Source organism: Anabrus simplex, chromosome 1 (genome assembly GCF_040414725.1).
Source record: "Anabrus simplex isolate iqAnaSimp1 chromosome 1, ASM4041472v1, whole genome shotgun sequence".
Classification (NCBI taxonomy): Eukaryota; Metazoa; Arthropoda; class Insecta; order Orthoptera; family Tettigoniidae; genus Anabrus; species Anabrus simplex.
The window spans coordinates 1,639,514,315-1,639,535,938 of record NC_090265.1 but is presented as its reverse complement, the minus strand read 5'-3'; the positions used below and the strand labels follow the sequence as shown (position 1 = coordinate 1,639,535,938).

The following is a 21,624-nucleotide window of genomic DNA, read 5'->3' as shown; positions in this document are numbered from 1 at the left end:
AGCATTATGTTTCAAGCTCAGAAATGTTTTCAGCATTCCTCTTTTTCTTTTTTCTTCTAATCCTGGTAAGAGAGACTAGGTTGCTTTCGTGAATGAAGCAGTTTTATTGAAATGTTATGTAGAGGATACCAAAATATACCAAATTCTTGCACAGCATTTTGAATGTAAAATCACTACATGAGATTTGTTAGTATATTGCAATAAATTAAAAAGTAAGAATTCAGATTTCATGCATGAAAGCAATGTGTGTGCAAAAATGGCAGATGCTAGATTTCTTTCGTTGGAGTGATTCAGAGGAGCAGCATAGAAGACGACGACCTCCATGACATTAAATATCTACCTATATTGTATGAAGTAAATTCTACAGGGTGAATCACTAGCAAGTTGGTAGGGACCCTTTTCGCAGGCAGTCCTACCCAGGGAGTGGTGCCTCTGGCTATGTGAGTCCCAGAGCACACTGACCCGGTGTGTAACAGCTGGTAAGGGTCCCAGCTCAGGGTTATGAGTGAAGACCTCAACGACTTCTACAGCAGAGAAGGTGGACTTCGGTACGGTGGAGATGTCGGAAGAGGCAGCCCTGTATTCAGGGATTAAAATGAGTACAACCTGCTGCCTTGTAGGTTGAGGTGACTGGACACCAAAGGCTAAGGGAGAAAACCCTGAAAGAAAATTTCTGTCTGTGTTAGGCTCAGCAGGTCAACAGAGGGATTACTGAAGAAGTTGCTTTCAAGAATAATACGAGCCTCGGATGTAGGAATTCACGATGACGACATCAATTTGGTGCGAATGACGGTTTATAGCCTGATGTTACACCAGCTACCCAAACTAAACGAAGACAAAGTATCAGAGTGGGAACATTAAATATCCTGACATTGACAAACAAAACCGAAGAGCTGGTCGACCTCATGGAAAGGAGGAAACTTTTGATTATGGGCCTGAGTGAGACAAAGTGGAAGAAAACTGAGAAAATGAATATCAGATTGGACTATAGTCTCTACTGGTCTGGAAATGAAGTAGTCTAAGAATGGAGTTGGATTTTTAATACATAAAGACATAGATGCTTGTTGTGAAGTTAAGTTTGTTAGTGAAAGGATAATTAAGTTATCTGTGAACTTAGGAGGGAAAAAGTGCAATGTGATCAAAGTCTATGCTCCACAGGTAGGATGCTCAAAAGAGGAAAAGGCCAACTTCCTTAATAACTTGGAAGAACACACTGAATATGACAATCTAATTGTAATGGGTGATTTTAAATCACAAGTTGGCTCAAACGAACTGGATATAAATCCATACTGGGAAACAGAAACGAAGAGGGAGAATATATGCTAGATCTATGCATGAGAAACAACCTGATAGTGAGTAACCCTTGGTTCAAGAAAAGGGACTCCCATAAAATCACAAGATATAGCTGGGATGATAAAATAGGTACAGTAATAGATTATATTTTGATAGAGCAAAATGTGTGGAAAAATGTCAATGATGTTAAGGTCATTCCATGTGAAGACCTTAGTGGAGACCATAGACTGTTGGTTGCAGTTATTGCAGAGGAACGACCTCCCAAAGTCTGTAACAAAAGAGTCCCAAAAATTAAAACGTGGCGGCTAACTGAGCCAAGTGTAAAGGAAGAATTCAGGGAAGGTGTCCGCAGGTTGTTGCCGAGCAGAACTGACATTGGTTGATGAAGAATGGGATACTCTAAAGAAGGTTGTGGTTGGTACAGCAGAAAAAGTATGTGGACGACAGAGTCAAATAAGAAAACCTAAAGAAACTGCCTGGTGGAATGATATTAAAAAGGCTATCAATGACAGAAACTGTGCAAGAAGATCCTTATATCAAGCAAGGATGTGGGGAGATCAACATGAAATAGAGGAGAAGCTGTCACTTTACAGAAAGAAAAAATTACAGGTCAAACAGTTGGTTGTAGCTGAAAAGCAGAAATGCAAGAAAGATCTGGCTACCAAAATAACGCAGGATGGAAATAAAAAAACTGTTATACAGTATTGTTAAGCATAGAAGAACTCAAAATGAATCTATCCAATCTGTAGAACTTCCTAATGGTGAGGTGACTAGGGATAAGACCAAAATATTACAGGAGTTCCAAAGGCACTTTGAAACTTTGCTGAACTGTTATGAAAATGTCACTCCATTAGACTATGAACCTTATGATTTTGGCAGCACAAATACCACTAGTCTGGCATGGTTGGAAGTAGAGACAGCAATATCTAAGGTGAAAACCAACACATCAACTGGATCAGGTGAATTAAGTGTTGAGATGATCAAAGCACTAGGAGAGGTAGGACAACAGTGGATGTACAGGGTACTAAATAGAATCTGGAAAGATTATGTAATACCCAATGACTGGAAGCAGGAAGTCATCATCCCATTGTTGAAAAAAGGTGATAGAAAGAAATGTACCAACTACAGAGGTATAACTCTGCTGTCACATGGCCTCAAAATCTACGAATCCATCCTTGAGAGCATTATTAGAAAATATGTTGAACCTACACTTGAGGAGGAACAGCATGGATTTAGACCTCATAGATCAACTATAGACCTCATTTTTGCCACCAGAATGCTCTATGAGAAGTATTGGGAGAAAGGTAAAACACTTATAACTGTTTTTCTGGACATCAAGAAACCATATGACCATGTACCACGCAGGCATATATGGGAATGTTTGAGACATAAGAAAGTGCCCGATGACATCATAGGACGAGTACAATGATTATATGATGAAACCAAGTGTTGTGTCCAGGTCCGGGATGGAAGGTCAGGTTGGTTTGAAATGAAGAGTGGAGTCCAGCAAGGAAGTTGTCTTTCACCACTTCTCTTCATAATCATAATGGATGAAGTTTTAAAAGTGGTTAAGAGAAAGGATCCAACAACTAATGCCCTGGTTTTTGCTGATCTAATGATATGGGGTGAGACAGAAGTGGAAGTACAAACTAGACTAATCTCTGGCATGAAGCTTTTACAACCTTAGGTCTCAAAATCAGCAAAACGAAGACAGTTGGCTTGGTGATGAGTAAAAACTCTCCAACTGTTCATCTAAGAATTGGAGAGGAGGAGATGGATATTGTAGACAACTTCCGTATTTAGGTAGTGTTCCGTCATCAGACAATACCATACATCAAGAGATTAGTAACAGAATACAGAAAGCTTCCAAATTCTATCACGCTGTACGTCAAATACTTTGGGATGAAACATTTCCGTTAGTTTCCAAGATAGCTTGTACAAAATATATCTAGTACCTATATTGACGTATGGCCTGGAAGCAGCAACACTTACTGGACCAGCAAAGAGTCGTCTTCAGGCAACAGAAATGAAGTTCCTCCGTTCTTGTTTACAGAAAAAAAATGGATAAAATAAGGAATGTGGATATCCGACAACAGCTTGGATTGGAAAGAAGCTTGCTGGAGACTCTAGAAGTGAAGAAATTGCAATGGTACGGTCACATGAAAAGAATGAACCCTCACGGGACTCCTCGAACATACTTCGACCACAATGTTCCTGGGAAGAGACCAAGGGGAAGACCTTGTGATGTTTGGGAAAAACAGATAATGAAGGACCTTGAAATTAGAGATGTGAATTGGTGTCGCATATATGAGCAGCATCTGTGGATGGATAGAACAAACTGGAGAAGGCTCTTACACAACCGCACACGGCTTGCTGGAGCGAAGAAATTATTATGACGATTAGGCAACATCAGTCCTGTTTCCTCTTCGGATACCTAGTTTTAAGACACTGGGAACTAGTCCATACATGGTAGGATTTCCTGGGTGCTATGTAGGCATTCATGGCAACTGGAGCATTATTTAGTACTTACCAGAGGTACCAACTCAACACTTCTGTCTAAACACACCAAGCTCGATAGCTGCAGTTGCCTAAGTATGGCCAGTATCCAGTATTCAGCAGGTAGTGGGTTCAAACCCCACTGTCGGTAGCCCTGAAGATGGTTCTCCATGGTTTCCTATTTTCACACCAGGCAAATGCCACAGCCGCTTCCTTCGCACTCCCAGCTCCTTCCTGTCCCATCGTCGCCATAAGACCTATCTGTGTCGGTGCTATGTAAATCAACTTGTAAGGTGGTGGCGATTGTTTTAAGAGAAGTACAAGTAGGCAACCATGCTCTTAACACTACTCAGAAGGAAAAAATGGGAGGATAATGTCTGAACAGAGACTCATTAGCCAGCCATTACTCTTGCCATTATTGGGACTTTGGTTCTGTGTCAAATGAGCTGATTTGTTCCACTGTCAGCTGGCTTACTCTTGAATGTATTGGATTTTTCAGGGGGAATACAATTGAATTTTGCTAAAAATGAATTCTGTTCTAGTATTTATTTGGTGCTTCAACCTAATAACTGGCTGGTCATTGTCACTTCAGCTTCCTTGCTAAAACATGAACTTATCTAAATATTTTTGTCACTTGGTACACTCTCGTCCTCCTGCATTGTTTCTTCTATTTTTATTCCTTACAGAATTAATTAGCACATTTCTTAAATTACAGAACAGCTGAATGCTTACTGCTTATGTTGGCGTTATCTATAAAAAGGACAGCTATTCATAGAAACTGCTAGGTTTACAACATTTGATAGTTGTGGGTGGGTGGGGGTGGTAGAATATATCCATGGTATCACCTGCCTCTCATATGAGGTGACTGCAAGGGGGCCTAGAGGCTTTCATATTGGGAGTGTGGGTTAGCATCCACAGGTCCCCTAGCTAAATCGGCATTGCTTCCACTTGTTGGGCTCCTCACCTCATTCTTCCTACCTGACTTCCTCTTAAAACAGTAACCACCTCCACTACCACCTCCCTTGGTCAACTCTTGTTCTTTTTCTATCCCAATTGTACTAGGTTGGTGAGGCCTAGGAAATCTTTAATTTTCACATTCTTCGTAGCATTTCAGTTTTTTTTTTTTTGCCAGTACCTTCATTCTTCGAACTGTTGGACCCGTTCCATTTTCATTCTTATTAGTATCAATAGAGGATGGTTGCCCACTTGTACTTCCCCTTATAACAGAACCACCACCACCATCACCACTGTTATGTTTAGTTGTTTTTTGTTAGTATTCTATAGCTATTTTATTGAATTGAACAATTGGTAAACTGAGCTTGGAATGAACTTTATGTGATTATTTTTCTTGGAGACAAAGAAGTAATTTATCTGTCTATATACTTTAATTGAGAAACTAGATGTCTTTCCAGACATTCTGAACTGCCACAAGGACAAAGTTTAACTACATCAGAAAGGAGTAACGTTATATCAACCATACAACCAATCAAATTGTAGCTCTTTCTGTGTATGAAGCCAGTTTCAAAGCCACTCAGTGTACCCAGCTGAACATCCAAATAACGCTGCTGGTTTGTATGTTCTGAGGTTTTCTAATTTTAATTTGTTTTGGTTCTTCAAGCTTGCCTGGTGGCCATGCTGGTTAAAGTGTAAAGTTTATAAACTGTCCGACACCATGGTTAGTCCGAGTTTCGTTGGTTGAAAAAAAAAAAAAAGTCACTGTCAGAATGTTGGCTGGAGGGAAGGGAAGGTGGTGATATACAATTTCTAATCACTAGATTGCATACCCAAAAGCCTGGATTCACTTTCAAACCTCTCCGCATTGCTCATAAGGAGTGAGGGCATGTGATGCTGTTAATGGAGATTTGTCCGTCGGATGTAGACGTAAAGCCTTGAGCAGACCCCTTGGTGCTATTTGAGAGGTATAGGCTATGTGCAGGCACCAGGCTTCATCCTCTCTCTTCCTCTTATCATTTATCACGTTTCATTTCATTTCCTTAACTTCTCTGATGAGGATAATGTCAGGAAAGGCATCTGATTGTAAACACTTGCTACGAAGGTCCATCTTGCTACATACCTGATCCTGTGAGAAACTGGACAAGGGTTGGACATTTCGTTTTTTAAAAACTCTTTATAGTACTCATTAGTGTACGAGGGGGTACCAAAAATTAACCGGAATAACATTGCCGTGGGCGAAGCTTGTGTAGTATGCATTTCTGCCACTAGGTGTGTATAACGCAACTCATTGCCAGTTCACTGCTGCCTGTGTTGTCGACCTGGCTTGTTCTGTTCATGTGCACTGATTGTTTTTGCTAGCACCAATTTGTTCTTGCTTCGTTTTTTATGATAGCAAGTTTAAGTGAACAATGCGCAAACCTTCAGTTGGGAAGTTTTAAGAAAATTGCGCAACAGTGTTTGTGAAAAAAGACCCGATTTGCAGCAGACAGACTGGTTCGTCCACCACGACAACGCATCTGCACACACAGCCATCTGTTACAGTTTTTTGGCTAAAAATGGCATGGTTCCACTGCCCCATGCCTGACCTGGCTCCATGCGACTTTTTCTTATTCCCACGCATGAAAAGGGACATGAAAGGACCTTAATTTGACAACATTGAAGAGGTCAAGAAAAAAGAGGGAGGAGCTCTCAGCCATTTCTAAACATTACTACAGAAGCTGTTTCGAACAGTGGAAGCACCGGTGGGACAAATGTATTAGTTGTAATGTAGAGTATTTTGAAGGGGGTAAGGTGGTTGTGTAAAAATTTTGCAAAAATATAGTTTTAAAAAAATAATTCCGTGTTTTTGGGTACCCCCTCATACTTTTCTTTAAATATCCTTTGTATAGTAATATTAGGCAGTGTGTCAAATTGAGTAAACTAGCCTATACTATTGTCTAAATTGTTCATTTATTTGTAATATTGAACTGATTTACATTACTTCTTTATTTCCAATCCACTGAGCTCTATAGCTGCAGTCGCTTAAATGCGGCCAGAATCCAATATTCGGGAGATAGTGTGTTCGAACCCTACTGTCGGCAGCCCTGAAGATGGTTTTCCGTGGTTTCCCCATTTTCACACCAGGCAAATGCTGGGGCTGTACCTTAATTAAGGCCACGGCCGCTTCCTTCCCACTCATAGCCCATTGCTGTCCCATCATCGCCATAAGACCTATCTGTGTCGGTGCAGCGTAAAGCAACTTGCAAAAAGAAAAAAAGAAAAAATCCAATCCTATCATACCCCAAACCACGAAGTAGACGTAGTGGCAGTAAGTGTGCCTAAAACTAAGGTCGTAGTAAATAAGAGCTTTGCAGGAGTATTAAAGATTAAAAAGGTAGTCCTATTTATGGGGTATGGACCCATTAGCTTATATTAGTTTACCTTTTTATTAGTAGAATAGCTACTATAATGATAAAACCGAAAATATCCTTGAAGGAGAAATAAGGGTGAAATGGAATTTTGTCTCATGTTTGTGGGTTACTTTAGTCACGTCCTAGTTCGTGAACCATGGGCAACGGCTGAGTGGCCTAGCAAGTGGTCCTGAGAGTCGGGATACCTGTTGCTATAGAATGGGAGTGGGCATCTTGGACATATTCTGAGTCCTGGCCCTCCTTGTGCTCAGGCGGCTAGGACTATACAATCCACCGGTGGTCCATAACCTGTTAGAGGAGATATCCTCACTTGGACTATGTGCAAGTAGGGTAGCATCCTGCTTCATGAATCGACCGAGCTCAGAACATTTTAAGCAAGCCTCGAACCTATGGGAGTAACGGAGTCCCACTCCCATTTGAGAGGTGCGGGGACTCCTTGGAAACAACTTGGCGAACGAAATGGAATTTGATGGAGAGCTATCAATATTAATGGGGCTTATGGAAGAAAGTAGAACTGGCTGAGAAATGTGGGGAAGATATGGAAGCTAATGGGAATGGGAAGCGTTTGCTGGACTTCTGTGCTAGTATGGGTTTAGCTGTTACGAATACATTCTTCAAGCATAAGGCTATTCACCGCTACACATGGGAGGCTAGGGGTACCAGATCCATAATAGACTATATCTTAACAGACTTCGAATTCAGGAAATCTGTTAGGAATGTACGAGTTTTCCGGGGATTTTTTGATGATACAGACAACTATCTGATCTGTAGTGAACTAAGTATCTCTAGGCCTAAGGTAGAGAAAATGAAATCTGTCTGCAAACGAATAAGGGTAGAAAATCTCCAGGACGAGGAAATTGGACGGAAGTACATGGATATGATTAGTGAAAAGTTTCGAACAGTAGACAGTAAGCAGGTTCAGGATATAGAAAGTGAATGGGTGGCATACAGGGATGCTGTAGTAGAAACAGCAAGGGAATGCCTAGGAACAACTGTGTGTAAAGATGGGAAAAGGCGAACATCTTGGTGGAATTATGAAGTGAGACCAGCTTGTAAACGTAAAAAGAAGGCTTATCAGAAATGGCTACAAACAAGGGCCGAGGCAGACAGGGAGTTGTATGTAGATGAAAGAAACAGAGTGAAACAAATAGTTGTTGAATCCAAAAAGAAGTCGTGGGAAGATTTTGGTAACAACCTGGAAAGGCTAGGTCAAGCAGCAGGGGAAACCTTTCTGGACAGTAATAAATAATCTTAGGAAGGGAGGGAAAAAGGAAATGAACAGTGTTTTGAGTAATTCAGGTGAACTCATAATAGATCCCAGGGAATCACTGGAGAGGTGGAGGGAATATTTTGAACATCTTCTCAATGTAAAAGGAAATCATCCTGGTGGTGTTGTGAACAGCCAAGCTCATGGGGAGGAGGAAAATGATGTTGGTGAAATTATGCTTGAGGAAGTGGAAAGGATGGTAAATAAACTCCATTGTCATAAGGCAGCAGGAATAGATGAAATTAGACCAGAAATGGTGAAGTATAGTGGGAAGACAGGGATGAAATGGCTTCATAGAGTAGTAAAATTAGCGTGGAGTGTTGGTAAGGTACCTTCAGATTGGACAAAAGCAGTAATTGCACCTATCTATAAGCAAGGGAACAGGAAGGATTGCAACAACTATCGAGGTATCTCATTGATTAGTATACCAGGCAAAGTATTCACTGGCATCTTGGAAGGGAGGGTGCGATCAGTCGTTGAGAGGAAGCTGGATGAAAACCAGTGTGGTTTCAGACCACAGAGAGGCTGTCAGGATCAGATTTTCAGTATGCACCAGGTAATTGAAAAAATGCTACGAGAGGAATAGGCAGTTGTGTTTGTTTCGTAGATCTAGAGAAAGCATATGACAGGGTACCGAGGGAAAATATGTTTGCCATACTGGGGGACTACGGAATTAAAGGCAGATTATTAAAAGCAATCAAAGGCATTTATGTTGACAATTGGGCTTCAGTGAGAATTGATGGTAGAATGAGTTCTTGGTTCAGGGTACTTACAGGGGTTAGACAAGGCTGTAATCTTTCACCTTTGCTGTTTGTAGTTTACATGGATCATCTGCTGAAAGATATAAAATGGCAGGGAGGGATTCAGTTAGGTGGAAATGTAGTAAGCAGTCTGGCCTATGCTGATGACTTGGTCTTAATGGCAGATTGTGCCGAAAGCCTACAGTCTAATATCGTGGAACTTGAAAATAGGTGCAATGAGTGTGGTATGAAAATTAACCTCTCGAAGACTAAATTGATGTCAGTAGGTAAGAAATTCAACAGAATTGAATGTCAGATTGGTGATACAAAGCTAGAACAGGTTGATAATTTCAAGTATTTAGGTTGTGTTCTCCCAGGATGGTAATATAGTGAGTGAGATTGAATTAAGGTGTAGTAAAGCTAATGTAGTGAGCTCGCAGCTGCGATCAACAGTATTCTGTAAGAAGGAAGTCAGCTCCCAGACGAAACTTATCTTTACATCGGTCTGTTTTCAGACCAACTTTGCTTTACGGGAACGAAAGCTGGGTGGGCTCAGGATATCTTATTCATAAGTTAGAAGTAACAGACATGAAAGTAGCAATAATGATTGCTGGTACAAACAGGTGAGAACAATGGCAGGAGAGTACTCGGAATGAGGAGATAAAAGGCTAATTTATGAATGAACTCGATGGATGAAGCTGTACGCATAAACCGGCTTCGGTGGTGGGGTCATGTGAGGTGAATGGAGAAGGGTAGGTTACCTAGGAGAATAGTGGACTCTGCTATGGAGGGTAGGAGAAGTAGAGGTAGACCAAGACGACGATGGTTAGACTCGGTTTCTAACGATTTAAAGATAAGAGGTATAGAACTAAATGAGGCCACAACACTAGTTGCAAATTGAGGATTGTGGCTACGTTTAGTAAATTCTCAAAGGCTTGCAGACTGAACGCTGAAAGGCATAACAGTCTATAATGATTATGTATGTATGTTCTGTTAAGACCTAAAAGGTTATTTGATCCTGTTTGATGAAGGAATAAGAGGTGGATTATAACCATTATAAAAACAAAGCAGGTAGAAAGGGAATAAAGTATTAGAAAGTATCAGGCAATGAAAAGGAGCAAGAGAGTAGGCTGGTAAGTAAAGAAATGCTGGAAAGGATTTACACTATAGTTGTAAGGGTATAGCAGTAAATAAATGTTATATGGACTTCTAAGAAGGAAGAGAAGTCTACATAAAGCAAGTGAAAGAGGAAAAAAAAAGAGAGAGAACATAACCAGAGGAGATAAGGAAAAGACAGGATTATTTTAAACTCATCAATGTGAGAAGGGGTGTAGATAAGTAGAGTGTGAGGAGACAGAATATGGGAGTGAAATTGCATTGGGTGAGGTAGAAACTGTCAAACTAATGAGAGGGAAAAGCAGCAGGATTGTAGGATTTGTGTGTGGAAATGATAAAAAGCAGCAGGACTTGTTGGCCTAAGTACCAGATGACCGGATTAAAGGAGTAATAATACGTATATTTACGAAGGGGGACGAGAAGATATGTTAGTTACCAAGGAATCTCATATCTTAGGTAACAAAAATATTGAAAAGGTTACTAGAAAAGAGAGTGAAAAACATGATGGAAGGACTATTGGAGCAATATGGCTTTTGGCTAGGCTCCATCTTCAGTGTGAGGCAGTTAATGGGAAAACATGGGAATATGGAAGACACGACATTCCTTGATTTAGAAACGGCTTATGATAGTGTACCCAGAGCCAGACACTTGTAGGGAGGACAGAGTGGTTTTGGAATGAAACTCTAAAACGACCCTCACCACTGTTATTCAAAATGTTTATGGACGAAATTGTGAAGGAGACGAAGTATGGAGATGGGGAACTGACAGTAATGCTTGGCACAGATGATATTGTGATGTGGGGTGCAAACAGAGCAGAAATGAAAAGGCAAATCAACATGTTAAGTGAGATTATTGAAAATTATGGAATGAAAATCAGCATGGAAGTCAGGCAATGTTGTTGACTAGAAGGGAAAGGAAGGGAGAGAAATGATAAAAATCAAGGTACAAAACCTTGCAAATGTGGAGAGCTTCAAATATTTGGGAAGTGAACATGTACGATGCAGGGCTGGACATAGAGATCTGTAAAAGAATTCAACAGCGAAAAGCATTCTACCAAAGTGTGAGAAACCTGGTCTGAAGGAAGGAAGTACACAAATGAAGTATAAAGATATGATGTATAAGATGTATTACTGCCCAGTACTGACATATGCGAGGAAGACCTGAACACTGACAGAAAGAATAAGGACCGGGCAAGTTGGCTGTGTGGTTTAGGGGTGCACAACTGTGAGCTGCATCTGGGAGTTAGTGGGTTTGAACTCCACTGTTGGCAGCCCTGAAGATGGTTTTCCTTGGTTTCCCATTTTCACACCAGGCAAATGCTGGGGCTATACCTTATGGCCACGCTGCTTCCTTCCCACTTGAGCCCTTTCCTATCCCATTGTCATCATAAGACCTATCTGTGTTGGTGCGACGTAAAGCACAATTGTAGAAAGACAGAATAAAATCCAGGCCAGTGAACTGAAATTTTTAAGAAGTATAAGAAAGACAAAGGACAGAGTAAGAAATGAGGACATCAGGAAGAAAATCTGAGTAGAAAAGCTTGATGACAGATTGGTGAAGACCGAAATAGGGGGAAGGGCAGTAGGGAGACCCTGACTATGGTGGTTTAAAATGATCCAGATTAGTATAATTAGAAGAAACCTGGATTGGAATACAGTTAAGGAGGGACAATGATGGGTGGATAGAGGAAAATGGAAGGGGGCTGTAAATATCCCAACCCTGCAGGAACTGGACGAGGGAAATGGATGATTACTTTTGACCAGTTTACTGCAGAAAGAAACATGTGATGGTTTGAATGTCTGATATTTCCTATTAATTTTTTTTTTTTTTGTACTTAATGTACTTTCCTTTACAGATACTTGGTTTATTAATAATAGGCAGAAGTAAATTGGTGTGCCAGATTGAATAATATGTATTGCCGTACTAAGGAACTCTTGTGGCACCTCTATGATGTAATACTATCCCTGCTTACAATAACACAAAATTTTAGGCATTGCTACTAATGTTTTTTAATAACTTCAGATCTAAACACTGGATAGTCCACATTGTCCATATTAACATTAGAATGGTAATTGGAAATACATAAAAGTATGTATCCATTGTCTACAGCTTTCCTGATGTGCAAGTGACATTGTATAAATTGGCCAGCAAAGAAATATTTTGTTTTATCCACTCTCAAAACTCAAGAATATTCATGAACTGTGGATAGCAGGAGACTGAAGAGGTGATTACTTGGGATCCTACCACCTGCACAATATATTCATCCTATCTCAAACAAAATAATTTTGAAAATAGTTTTATGCAATAGCTAATTATGGAATTCAGTTTACATACTGTATGTCAATGGATGAAATGAAATAGGCCTATTGGTAAATTTTGAATCTTGCTTCAGATATTTTTTGTCACTTTACAACTCTTTCATTGATTAGCATGATTATTGTGCAGTAGTAAAGTGTTAAGCTCGGATCTTGAACTATAGTTCGTCAAACTTTGTTTCTACTAGGCAAATAACTAAGTTATCTTATCAGTTTTCCATATTGACAATATGGAACCAAGTCCACTTTCAGTTGCTGATCCGCAGGTCAAAAAATTGATGAGACCATAGCCTTAATATGACTGTTTATAATGCATCCATACTTACAGGATAGTTTAAAAGTACAATTTTATCTGTAACATTTTACTAAAGTGGCTGTAGTAAAAACTGTATTTTGTATTTGGTTCCATATTGTATAAGTACATCCAATTTATCCTCCGTTTTACAAGATTTTTATTGAATGTACATTAACCATTTTTTCACAGACCTCCACGGTGCATGATACGAGACACCAATGCAACAGATACATCATATAGCTCAGACTCTGGCTTCTCATCACGGTCGCCAACTCCAATCAAACATCAGATGGGAGACCAAGCTCCATCAGATGACTCAGCTGAAGATACTACTTCTGGCAACACCACAGTAGACTCCAGTAAAGGACTGAAGTATGCACAGTTACTGCACTTCTGCAGGGATGCCAACCATTAGAAATTCTTTCAATGTGGAAACTACAGCAAATCCTGGAAGTAATTTATTTGAATTGAGATTCAATATGAGATGTTTCTTCGCATTCACCAAGGTATTTTTACTGTAATTGCAAAGGTAATTGTTAGGATCAAAGTTACTTCAGGTGTATGTTCCACTTTTCTGATATTAGGTGAATATTTAAGATTTAGTGCAGTGATAATGAGATTTCAGAGGTTAATCTTTCCAAATTATTTGCTTCCTTCAGAAACACACAGTGGGGTGGATTCATTCTGTGTGTGTTAATATTTCCCTATCTTGGCCCTTTCGTATTTTTTTCAACATACTGTTTTCACAAGACAAATAATTCAGTGTCCTCTTACATTGATGAATTCATGAGATGGCCATGAAAATATGTATAAAAAATGCAAACAGAAAATTGCCCTCCGTTGTATTGTTAAACTTTTGGAAGGCACAATGGAAGGTTGGCATCCCTGTTATTTTTAAGTGTCCTTCCCTTCCTTCCTTGTCTCATCTTGGCATACCACTAAAGTACCTTATGCAGCAAAAAGAAAAGACACTGAAATGTTAATTGTCTTGATACAGTATATGTTCAAAATGTCTACCATCATGTGCCACACATTGTTGAAATATTTCTAAAGATTATTGAACATGTTGGTAAACAAAGCTTTTTGTAAGAACACAAAAAATAACTTATCTTCTCACATAATTTATGAATATTTGTGGGTGGGTCATCCGTCTTGAAAACTGATTCTTTGAACATGCCCAACATACAAGCATCTGGGGCTGCGAGATCTGGGGAGGAAAAGGGTACAGGAATGGAGGTCCACGAGAAATTATGTGATCTCCAAAGTGTTGTTGCAGAAGGGTAAGCGACTCCCCTGTGGTGTGGGCTGTAGCTCCATTTTGCTGCTTCCACTGTCACTGGAGGGGTAAGTTTCTGCTGCAACAAAAACTGTGCAATTCCTACACAAATGGGGGTAACGATGAGGTGTCTGTAGATTAACTGGTCCATTGTTTTTTTTTAAATTTTTTTTTTATTGTGCATCATCCTCTATGAAATAAAGGCATAATATTCCATGACCTTTGGGGACTGTAAAACCATTTGAAGTCTTTCATGATTCTAGTTTGTGGGGAATGTTCTTGGTTGCCTGTTGTCCCCTTTCATTAATGTAAGACAGGACTTAATGACAGCTAACATTGTTCTGTTCTGTTATTTGGTACCTTTGCCAACGTATTAAATCGCTCCTAGTACTGTACATTTAAGTGAAGCATACTAGGCCCATTCTGACACCTCACTACATAAGACTGGAAATAATGTTCCAAGATAAACATCATCTCTGTTGTGAGAACCGTATTTGCAGAAATCAATGAAATGAATTCTCAACATGCAATAAATACTTAAACGTGGACAGCAGATGAGCAGTAATTTCAGTGTCGTTTGTTTTGCCGCATACCGTATGTATTTTAAGATGTTAAGAAAACCGAGGAATTAGAGTTTGGAATTTGTTTAATGTATAGTTACGGCTTTGACCCTGAACAGCTATGTATAATCCAAGGTACCCAGTTATTTTTTTCTTTCAAGTAAATTATCATTCAAGAATACTGCCATGGTAACTGGATACAAAAATAGGAAATAAGAAATTACCAGCGGTATGTACAAGTTGAAACATATACCACTGTTGGCTACAGTTTCACTAATTTTACAGAGAGAGAGAGAGAGAAAGAGAGAGAGAGAGTGTTTGTGTGTGCGTGTGCAGCATATTTTAAGAAATAACAGTTTTGAATGATGTTTGATTTTATAGTTAAAAATAAATGTAATGCTAAGGATGGTTGTAAAAATAGGACTATTAAACGGTACCATACAATTGATAAGGGAGGCATGGGGAGTTTTAAAAAATAGTTATCAGTGGAAAGTTGTAAATAAAAAAAAAAAAACAGCCAGTGGGATGGGTTTTGAGCAATAATTGTTAAGGACTGTGAAAACAGGTATAGTGAGAAAGAAACGTATTTGGACACTTCAGCATTTTTTAATGTGAAAGGTAATACTTTCATTCTTGTGGGTAGGAAGTGAAATTTGGCATATCAGATATATTACCAGTAAAACAAGTGGGATTTGTTTACCGGTCTTTCATGTCTCTTATACTAAACACCACTTGGAGAAGGCTGCCTATTGAATGTTCCAAAGGTATTCAGACATTTAATGAAAGAGAGAAACAAATCAGTGTGGTGTTGTCACTCATGTGTTTCTGAACCATTTAAGCCTCCCGAGTAGTAGTGTTTCAAGTTGCATCAGGTGGACAGCAGAAACATAGAATGGATTTCAAAGCTAAGACAACACAGGCTAAATTAATATCATTGAATGAGATAAGCTGGTTTGTTAATACACCTCATTCAACTGTGTATGATGTAAGAGGCAAATTCAGCAGGGACAAATCCATCCAAAACAGGACAAGGAGGAGGTAAATGCACACTCTCACATCATACGATAAGCGTGTTATCCACTGCTATCAAGAACCCTCCTTTTAAGTGTATTGAAGATTACAGCTGAACTACAGAACACAGTTGTCGCAGTTTTTCCGAGCATAGTGCGACACATTTTTAATCATGAAGGATACCATGGTTGAGTTGGAAGAAGTTCATGGTGAAAGAAATGAATGGAAAAAATTAACTGGAATATGCTTTGAAATACCAGGATAAGGTTAAGGAAGTTTATAAAAAGGTGATATGGACAGATGAGAATAAATTCAATGCTCTTGGTTCAGATGGAAAGCCAAAGGTATGAACGGAAACGGACACTGAACTGGAGCCTCAGAACATCATTCCAACTGTTAAACATGGAGATAGTTCTGTACGTCGGCTTACAAGTGAAACACACTAAGTCAGTTTTTGTGCGTTTTGGGGTTTTACACGTTTCTTATGTAAAATTGTGTGTTCTTTCGATTGGTGAAGTCAGCAGAATTGTATCTTTTACCATTCTAAAGATAATTGCTCTTTCTCTTTTTGCATTAAATCTACTTGGCGCCATTTGTTACGGGTGAAGTACACTAAGGGACTTGGTGTGTTTCACTTGTCCATTTCTGTTTTGTTTTGAAAGATTCAAACAGTTTGGAGCGCACAAGTCCGACTTAGTGTTTTTCACCTGACAATCGATCGGAGAATTTTAGCGCGGTTGTTGATTGGCGCCATTCTTACAACAAGCGCGACTATGATAATGCCATAGGTTTTCTGGCTGAACAATAGAACTGTTGGTTAAACTCCACTCTACGGTTTTGAGTTTCATTTGAAGTGGGAAATCATGTCTTCTCGAGCGAAGATGATGTTACTGATGGCTCAAGGTAAGTTCAGAATTAACAAGTTTGGACCTTTTAATTAAAATTAATCAAGACCATGTGTCTACAACGTTACACAAGTTACAATGTACTGTACAGTAATTCAAAGTCAACTTTTAACACGGTTGGTATTTTTTTCAGAGAGATATAGGAATTCGGAAGAAGCTTCCAGATCAGACCAATTTAGCAGGTATATCTGAATTTGGTAAGTAATTGGTCTCTGTTTTGGCTGTGAAATTGTTGTAGTCATCTTCAGATTTTAGATTTACTAAGTAGTATATTCACCAGTTAGCTCAGTTGATTGAGTGCTGGATTGGGGAACTGGGTATGCCATTCGAATCCTGGTATCGGCAACTAGTGGCAGCCCCCTTGTGTGAGATATCTGCTCGGATTTTTCCTCCTTTCCAATCACATTTTTGCTTGGTATCATACATGAGGTTCATACTGTTATGCAGGTTGTTTCTATGTGGGACAAAGATAAACTTTTTATTAACGTGTAAACTCGAGTGTGTTTTTTTTTTTTCCCCCACGACAGTAGGTAGCCTTCCAAATCCTACCTTCGTGACCCATCCTTCGGCGGGGAAGGCAAATGAGAATCGGCCCCATAAAACAAGTACAGTACTAGCAAGAAGAGTAAAGAATACTAGTATTCTGTATTCTTTTCTCGTCATTGTTTTAGATTTTGGAGTCCACGTTCCCCAGAGTGTGTTGCAGGAGGTCGTGCAGAATGAATCCCCAGAAACAAACACTTATCACGAATTACAAGTTGCAGGAATGCCAGATTCCAGTATTCCTATTTTGGAATTGGAAAGGAATGGTGAGTGTAATTATGTTGTTTATAATCATAAAATAAATATTTCAATGTATTCTAGTGGTGTCCACATAGTGTTCTAGCATTGTTTTATCATGTATGAAACAATGGAACTTGTCTCTTTCAGCTGTACGGGATCCACGGAAACCTATTGCTGGCAATTGCCAAGAAAGTACTGAAAATATACCAGAAATACCGGCAGTTCCTCAAGAGGAGAGCAGTGACGAAATACCAGTGATGCTGCCTGCAGAACGTTTTATAATCAACAGGGAGCCGAATGTTGATGACAATTCGGTTAAAAAGCATAACAGATGGAAGAAATGTGACCCATCGCCTTGGGTGAGAAACGTACAGAAGGAAAAGCGATCTGATGGGCAAGCCTATAAATCTACCAGAGGAAAAATTCAAAGACTGAAATTGCCAAAGGCCAGTGATTGCATAAGGTGCATTTATGAGTGTAACAGAAAAATTTTTGCAAGAAGAAAGAAACCGGATATGCCGTCAGCATTGGAAACTTTCCTATGAGAGGCAAAGTATCTTAATAGTAAGAAATGTGACTACAAGTAAGCCCCAAAGAACACCGTCCTCGCAAAGAAAATCCTACATTTATGGAAAATTCCAGAAAGTACAGCTTCTTAGTAAATGAAGAGATTGTTAGAGTTTGTCAAAAATTCTTTTGTAATACTTTGTGCATTTCTAACACTTCACGCATTTTCTGGAAGAGGTGAGAATGGAAATTTTTGTGGAACGGATAAAAGAGGGAAGACTATTCCTGCAAACAAAACCAGCGCTCAAGACAGGGAAGTAGTGATAAAACACGTTAATAGTTTTCCCACTGTTCCAAGTCACTACATGAGGAAATCTTCTCATCGAATGTATCTTGATTCAAATCGCAGCATTTCTAAGATGCACACTCTCTATAAAGAATGTCGAGCTCTGGATTGACACCTGTCAGCCTTATTACATACAGACAAATATTCTGCAACAACTTCAATTTATCAGTCTTCAAGCCAAAGAAAGAACAATGCACGACGTACACGTTCTAACTTTTCTGTAGCATTTGCCTTTTCATACTTCAGGACAATTATGATTTACATACAGCGAGGAAGAATGATTCTATGACAGCAAAGTCTTTGGACAAGGATAGAGCTATCCGAGATCCTTCATTTGTTTCGGTGATGTTCGATTTGCAAAGTGTATTACAAATACCTTCTTCAAGTGTCAGCTTATTGTACTACTTAAGTTGAACCTCTATAACCTAACCATTTATAATGCAACGCCACCAAATGATTGGTATTGCTATTTTTGGACGGAGGTAAATGGAAAATGGGGAAGCTGTGAAATTGGAACGTGCATTGCTTACTATCTACAGAACTTGCCATCTCATGTCACTGATGTATCTCTTTTCAGATACATGTGGTGGACAGAACAGAAATGTTCAAATGGCTGCTCTTATGCTGTATCTAGTTCAAAAACTTCCTGTACAAATTATTGAGCATAAATTTCTTGAAAGTGGTCACACATTCATGGAAGTTGATTCCATGCACAGTGCAATCGAGCAAAGGAAGCGAAACATAGATGTTTTCAGTGTTCATGAGTGGATGAATGTTTTCCAACAAGCTAGGAAGTCTAAGGAGCCTTACTCAATGAAGGAATTCCTGTACAGTGATTTTCTTGACTTGAAATACCTCAGCAATCAAATTGTCAAGAATAGAAATATTGATGAGAATGGCGAGACAGTCAGCTGGCTGAAAATTAAGTGTTTAAGATACAGGAAAGATCATCCGGGTGTAATAAGAATACAGATACAATTACATCAACACTGAGTACAAGAAAATAATCGTCAATGAAACCATAGGAACACAGAAGGCAAAACAGCCTGACGTGAAGATTGATGAAATACCACATCTCTACACTAAGCCCCTCCCTATATCTACAGCCAAAAAGAATGATTTGCTTTCTCTATGCACAAAGCGAATTGTACCCTCTGAGCTCCATGCGTGGTATAGAAGTCTTCCAGCTAGTAACATCCTGAACAACACCGCAGAGCCAGGAGCGTTGGATTCAGACTCAGAAGTGGAAAGTTAAACTATTTTAACGTATGCTGAAATTCTTGTGTAAATGTATGATCAGTGTCATTGATACAGTTCCCAACTTCACACATCATCATTATGCTTCTTAGTCTTACTAATGACTATCTGATAATAAATTCCATTGTGGAAAATCAAACAGTTTTTTCTGTGTTCGATGACAAGTTTGTATTCATTTCTAGTATAGTATGTTTGAAAATAATTACGTATTAAAGCACATTGAGAACTTAGCACTTGTCCCATTATTATAAAATATCAGATAATCTCCTTCCATTATACCAGATCAGATGATCTCCCTCCTTCTGTAGATAACTTCCCCAACTAATGAATGGAAATATTTCACCTACAATACGGACAGAAAGCAAAGAAAATATGTTTTGTTGCCGAAGTGAGATATAAATTGCTGGAGATAGTCAGGTGAAAGACACTAAGTGCTTATTGTCAGGAGAAATCCACTAAGTCAGTGCCACTTTTCAGAAAATACCAGATAAATGCTGCAATATTAGTATATTTGATTGCAATTATTGCTGGTTACAATAGAAAACATGTACCTTCATCGCCAAAAAATAATTTTGGTTTAAATAAGTACCATTGCTTCATTATAACACTGGAAATATGGCAGAAATATTCAAAGCTTGTGTTCTCAAAAGTAAGGTTTTCGGCTTAGTGTGTTTCACTTGTAAGCCGACGTGTATGTGTGGGGCTGCACAAGTACTCTGTGTGGGAAAGCTACACGTCATTGATGGAATAATGGACCACAGAAGTACGTGAACATGAACGTGAACGTGAACACTACCAGCCAGTGTAGAAAAAAATTGAGATGACTGACTGTATCTTTATGCAAGGTGACCCCAAGCACACAGCTCATAATGTCAAACTGGTACTTTTTTTCACCAAGAACTGTGGCTATTGTATAACACTCCCAAATGCCTCCCCACTCCATCCCAACCCCATGATGATAATCCCATTGAACCTGGTACCATTTGAAGAACACCAGAAGCAAAGACATGTGATAGCCAGACTTTCAGTACACGGCTTTCACTACAGGCTGTGTATTAACAAGTGATTTCACAAACCAGATGTAGATTGAGTGTGTGTGCTGTGCGGCAAAAATTGTGACACATACCACATACTAAAGTGCACGAAAAGAACAAAGTCGATTACAGATTACAGTAAGGACTAAGATGCTCAATTGAGCGCACCTTCTTCTTATTATTGGAAGAACATCATTAAAAAATCATATCAAACATTTTTGCTAGCTTAATGGACACTAATACCTCAAACAGCAACTGCACATTATGGGAATGGCTTAATGCTAAACGATATTCAACAGAGTACTGAAATAACAGCATTGTAGGGTTAAGTGTTATTGTGACTGGAACACTGAATGTGAATACTTTTGACATGTTACGGAACATTTATTTCATTTCTAATGTTATGCTTTCCGTATTTTCTTCAGTGCTTTATGAAGGTATAAGTGCCTCATATTTTGTATTAAAACTTCGATATGTCACTCCGAGTAAACTGCTTAAGAAGCTTACAGTGTCAGAAAATATCTTGCTCTCTCGCTCTCTGGTAAGGAATGGTAAAGACCCGTTATGTTATAGCAGAGAAATAGAAAGATTGAGATTGTGGAGGAGCAGGTTGGAAAGAAATAGCTTGGAATAGTAGTGGAAGTAAAGAGAGATTAAAAGAACTTGCTAGGAAATTGACTTTAGCAAAATGATCAGCTAAGAACAAGAAGATGACAAGCATAATTAGTTGTGAAGAATGGAAAGGTGTGTATATTTAAGGCAGATACAAGTTCCAGGAATTGTTACTGAACATGAGAAAGGGGGTATATATAAGATGATTGGTAGAAGTAATTAGTTAGCGGTATGTAAAGGTAGTTGGACAAAAAGATAATGTCCATGTAGAGATGATGACTAGCACTAAGTACTGAAATTTATGTATAACAGATATTTACAAAAAGATACAAAAGATAAACTAGAAAAGCATCCAGAGTTGGTAAGATTTCTGGACATACAGGGATATAGTACCCATACCTGCCAACCCTTCCGATTTACCTGGAAACTTTCTGTTTTTTAACTCA

General features: G+C 39.1%; 1 protein-coding gene across 2 annotated transcripts in view; it reads left to right on the top strand.

Moving 5' to 3' along the window:
* LOC136858645 (poly(A) RNA polymerase gld-2 homolog A) overlaps window positions 1–21,624 on the top strand; it is a 384,677-nt gene that overhangs the window by 84,511 nt on the left and 278,542 nt on the right. For both annotated transcript variants that reach the window (XM_067138357.2, XM_067138358.2), the window contains exon 3: window positions 13,077–13,259. In XM_067138357.2, the coding sequence (XP_066994458.1) occupies window positions 13,077–13,259 (183 nt within the window). The remainder of the gene's footprint in view (window positions 1–13,076; window positions 13,260–21,624) is intronic.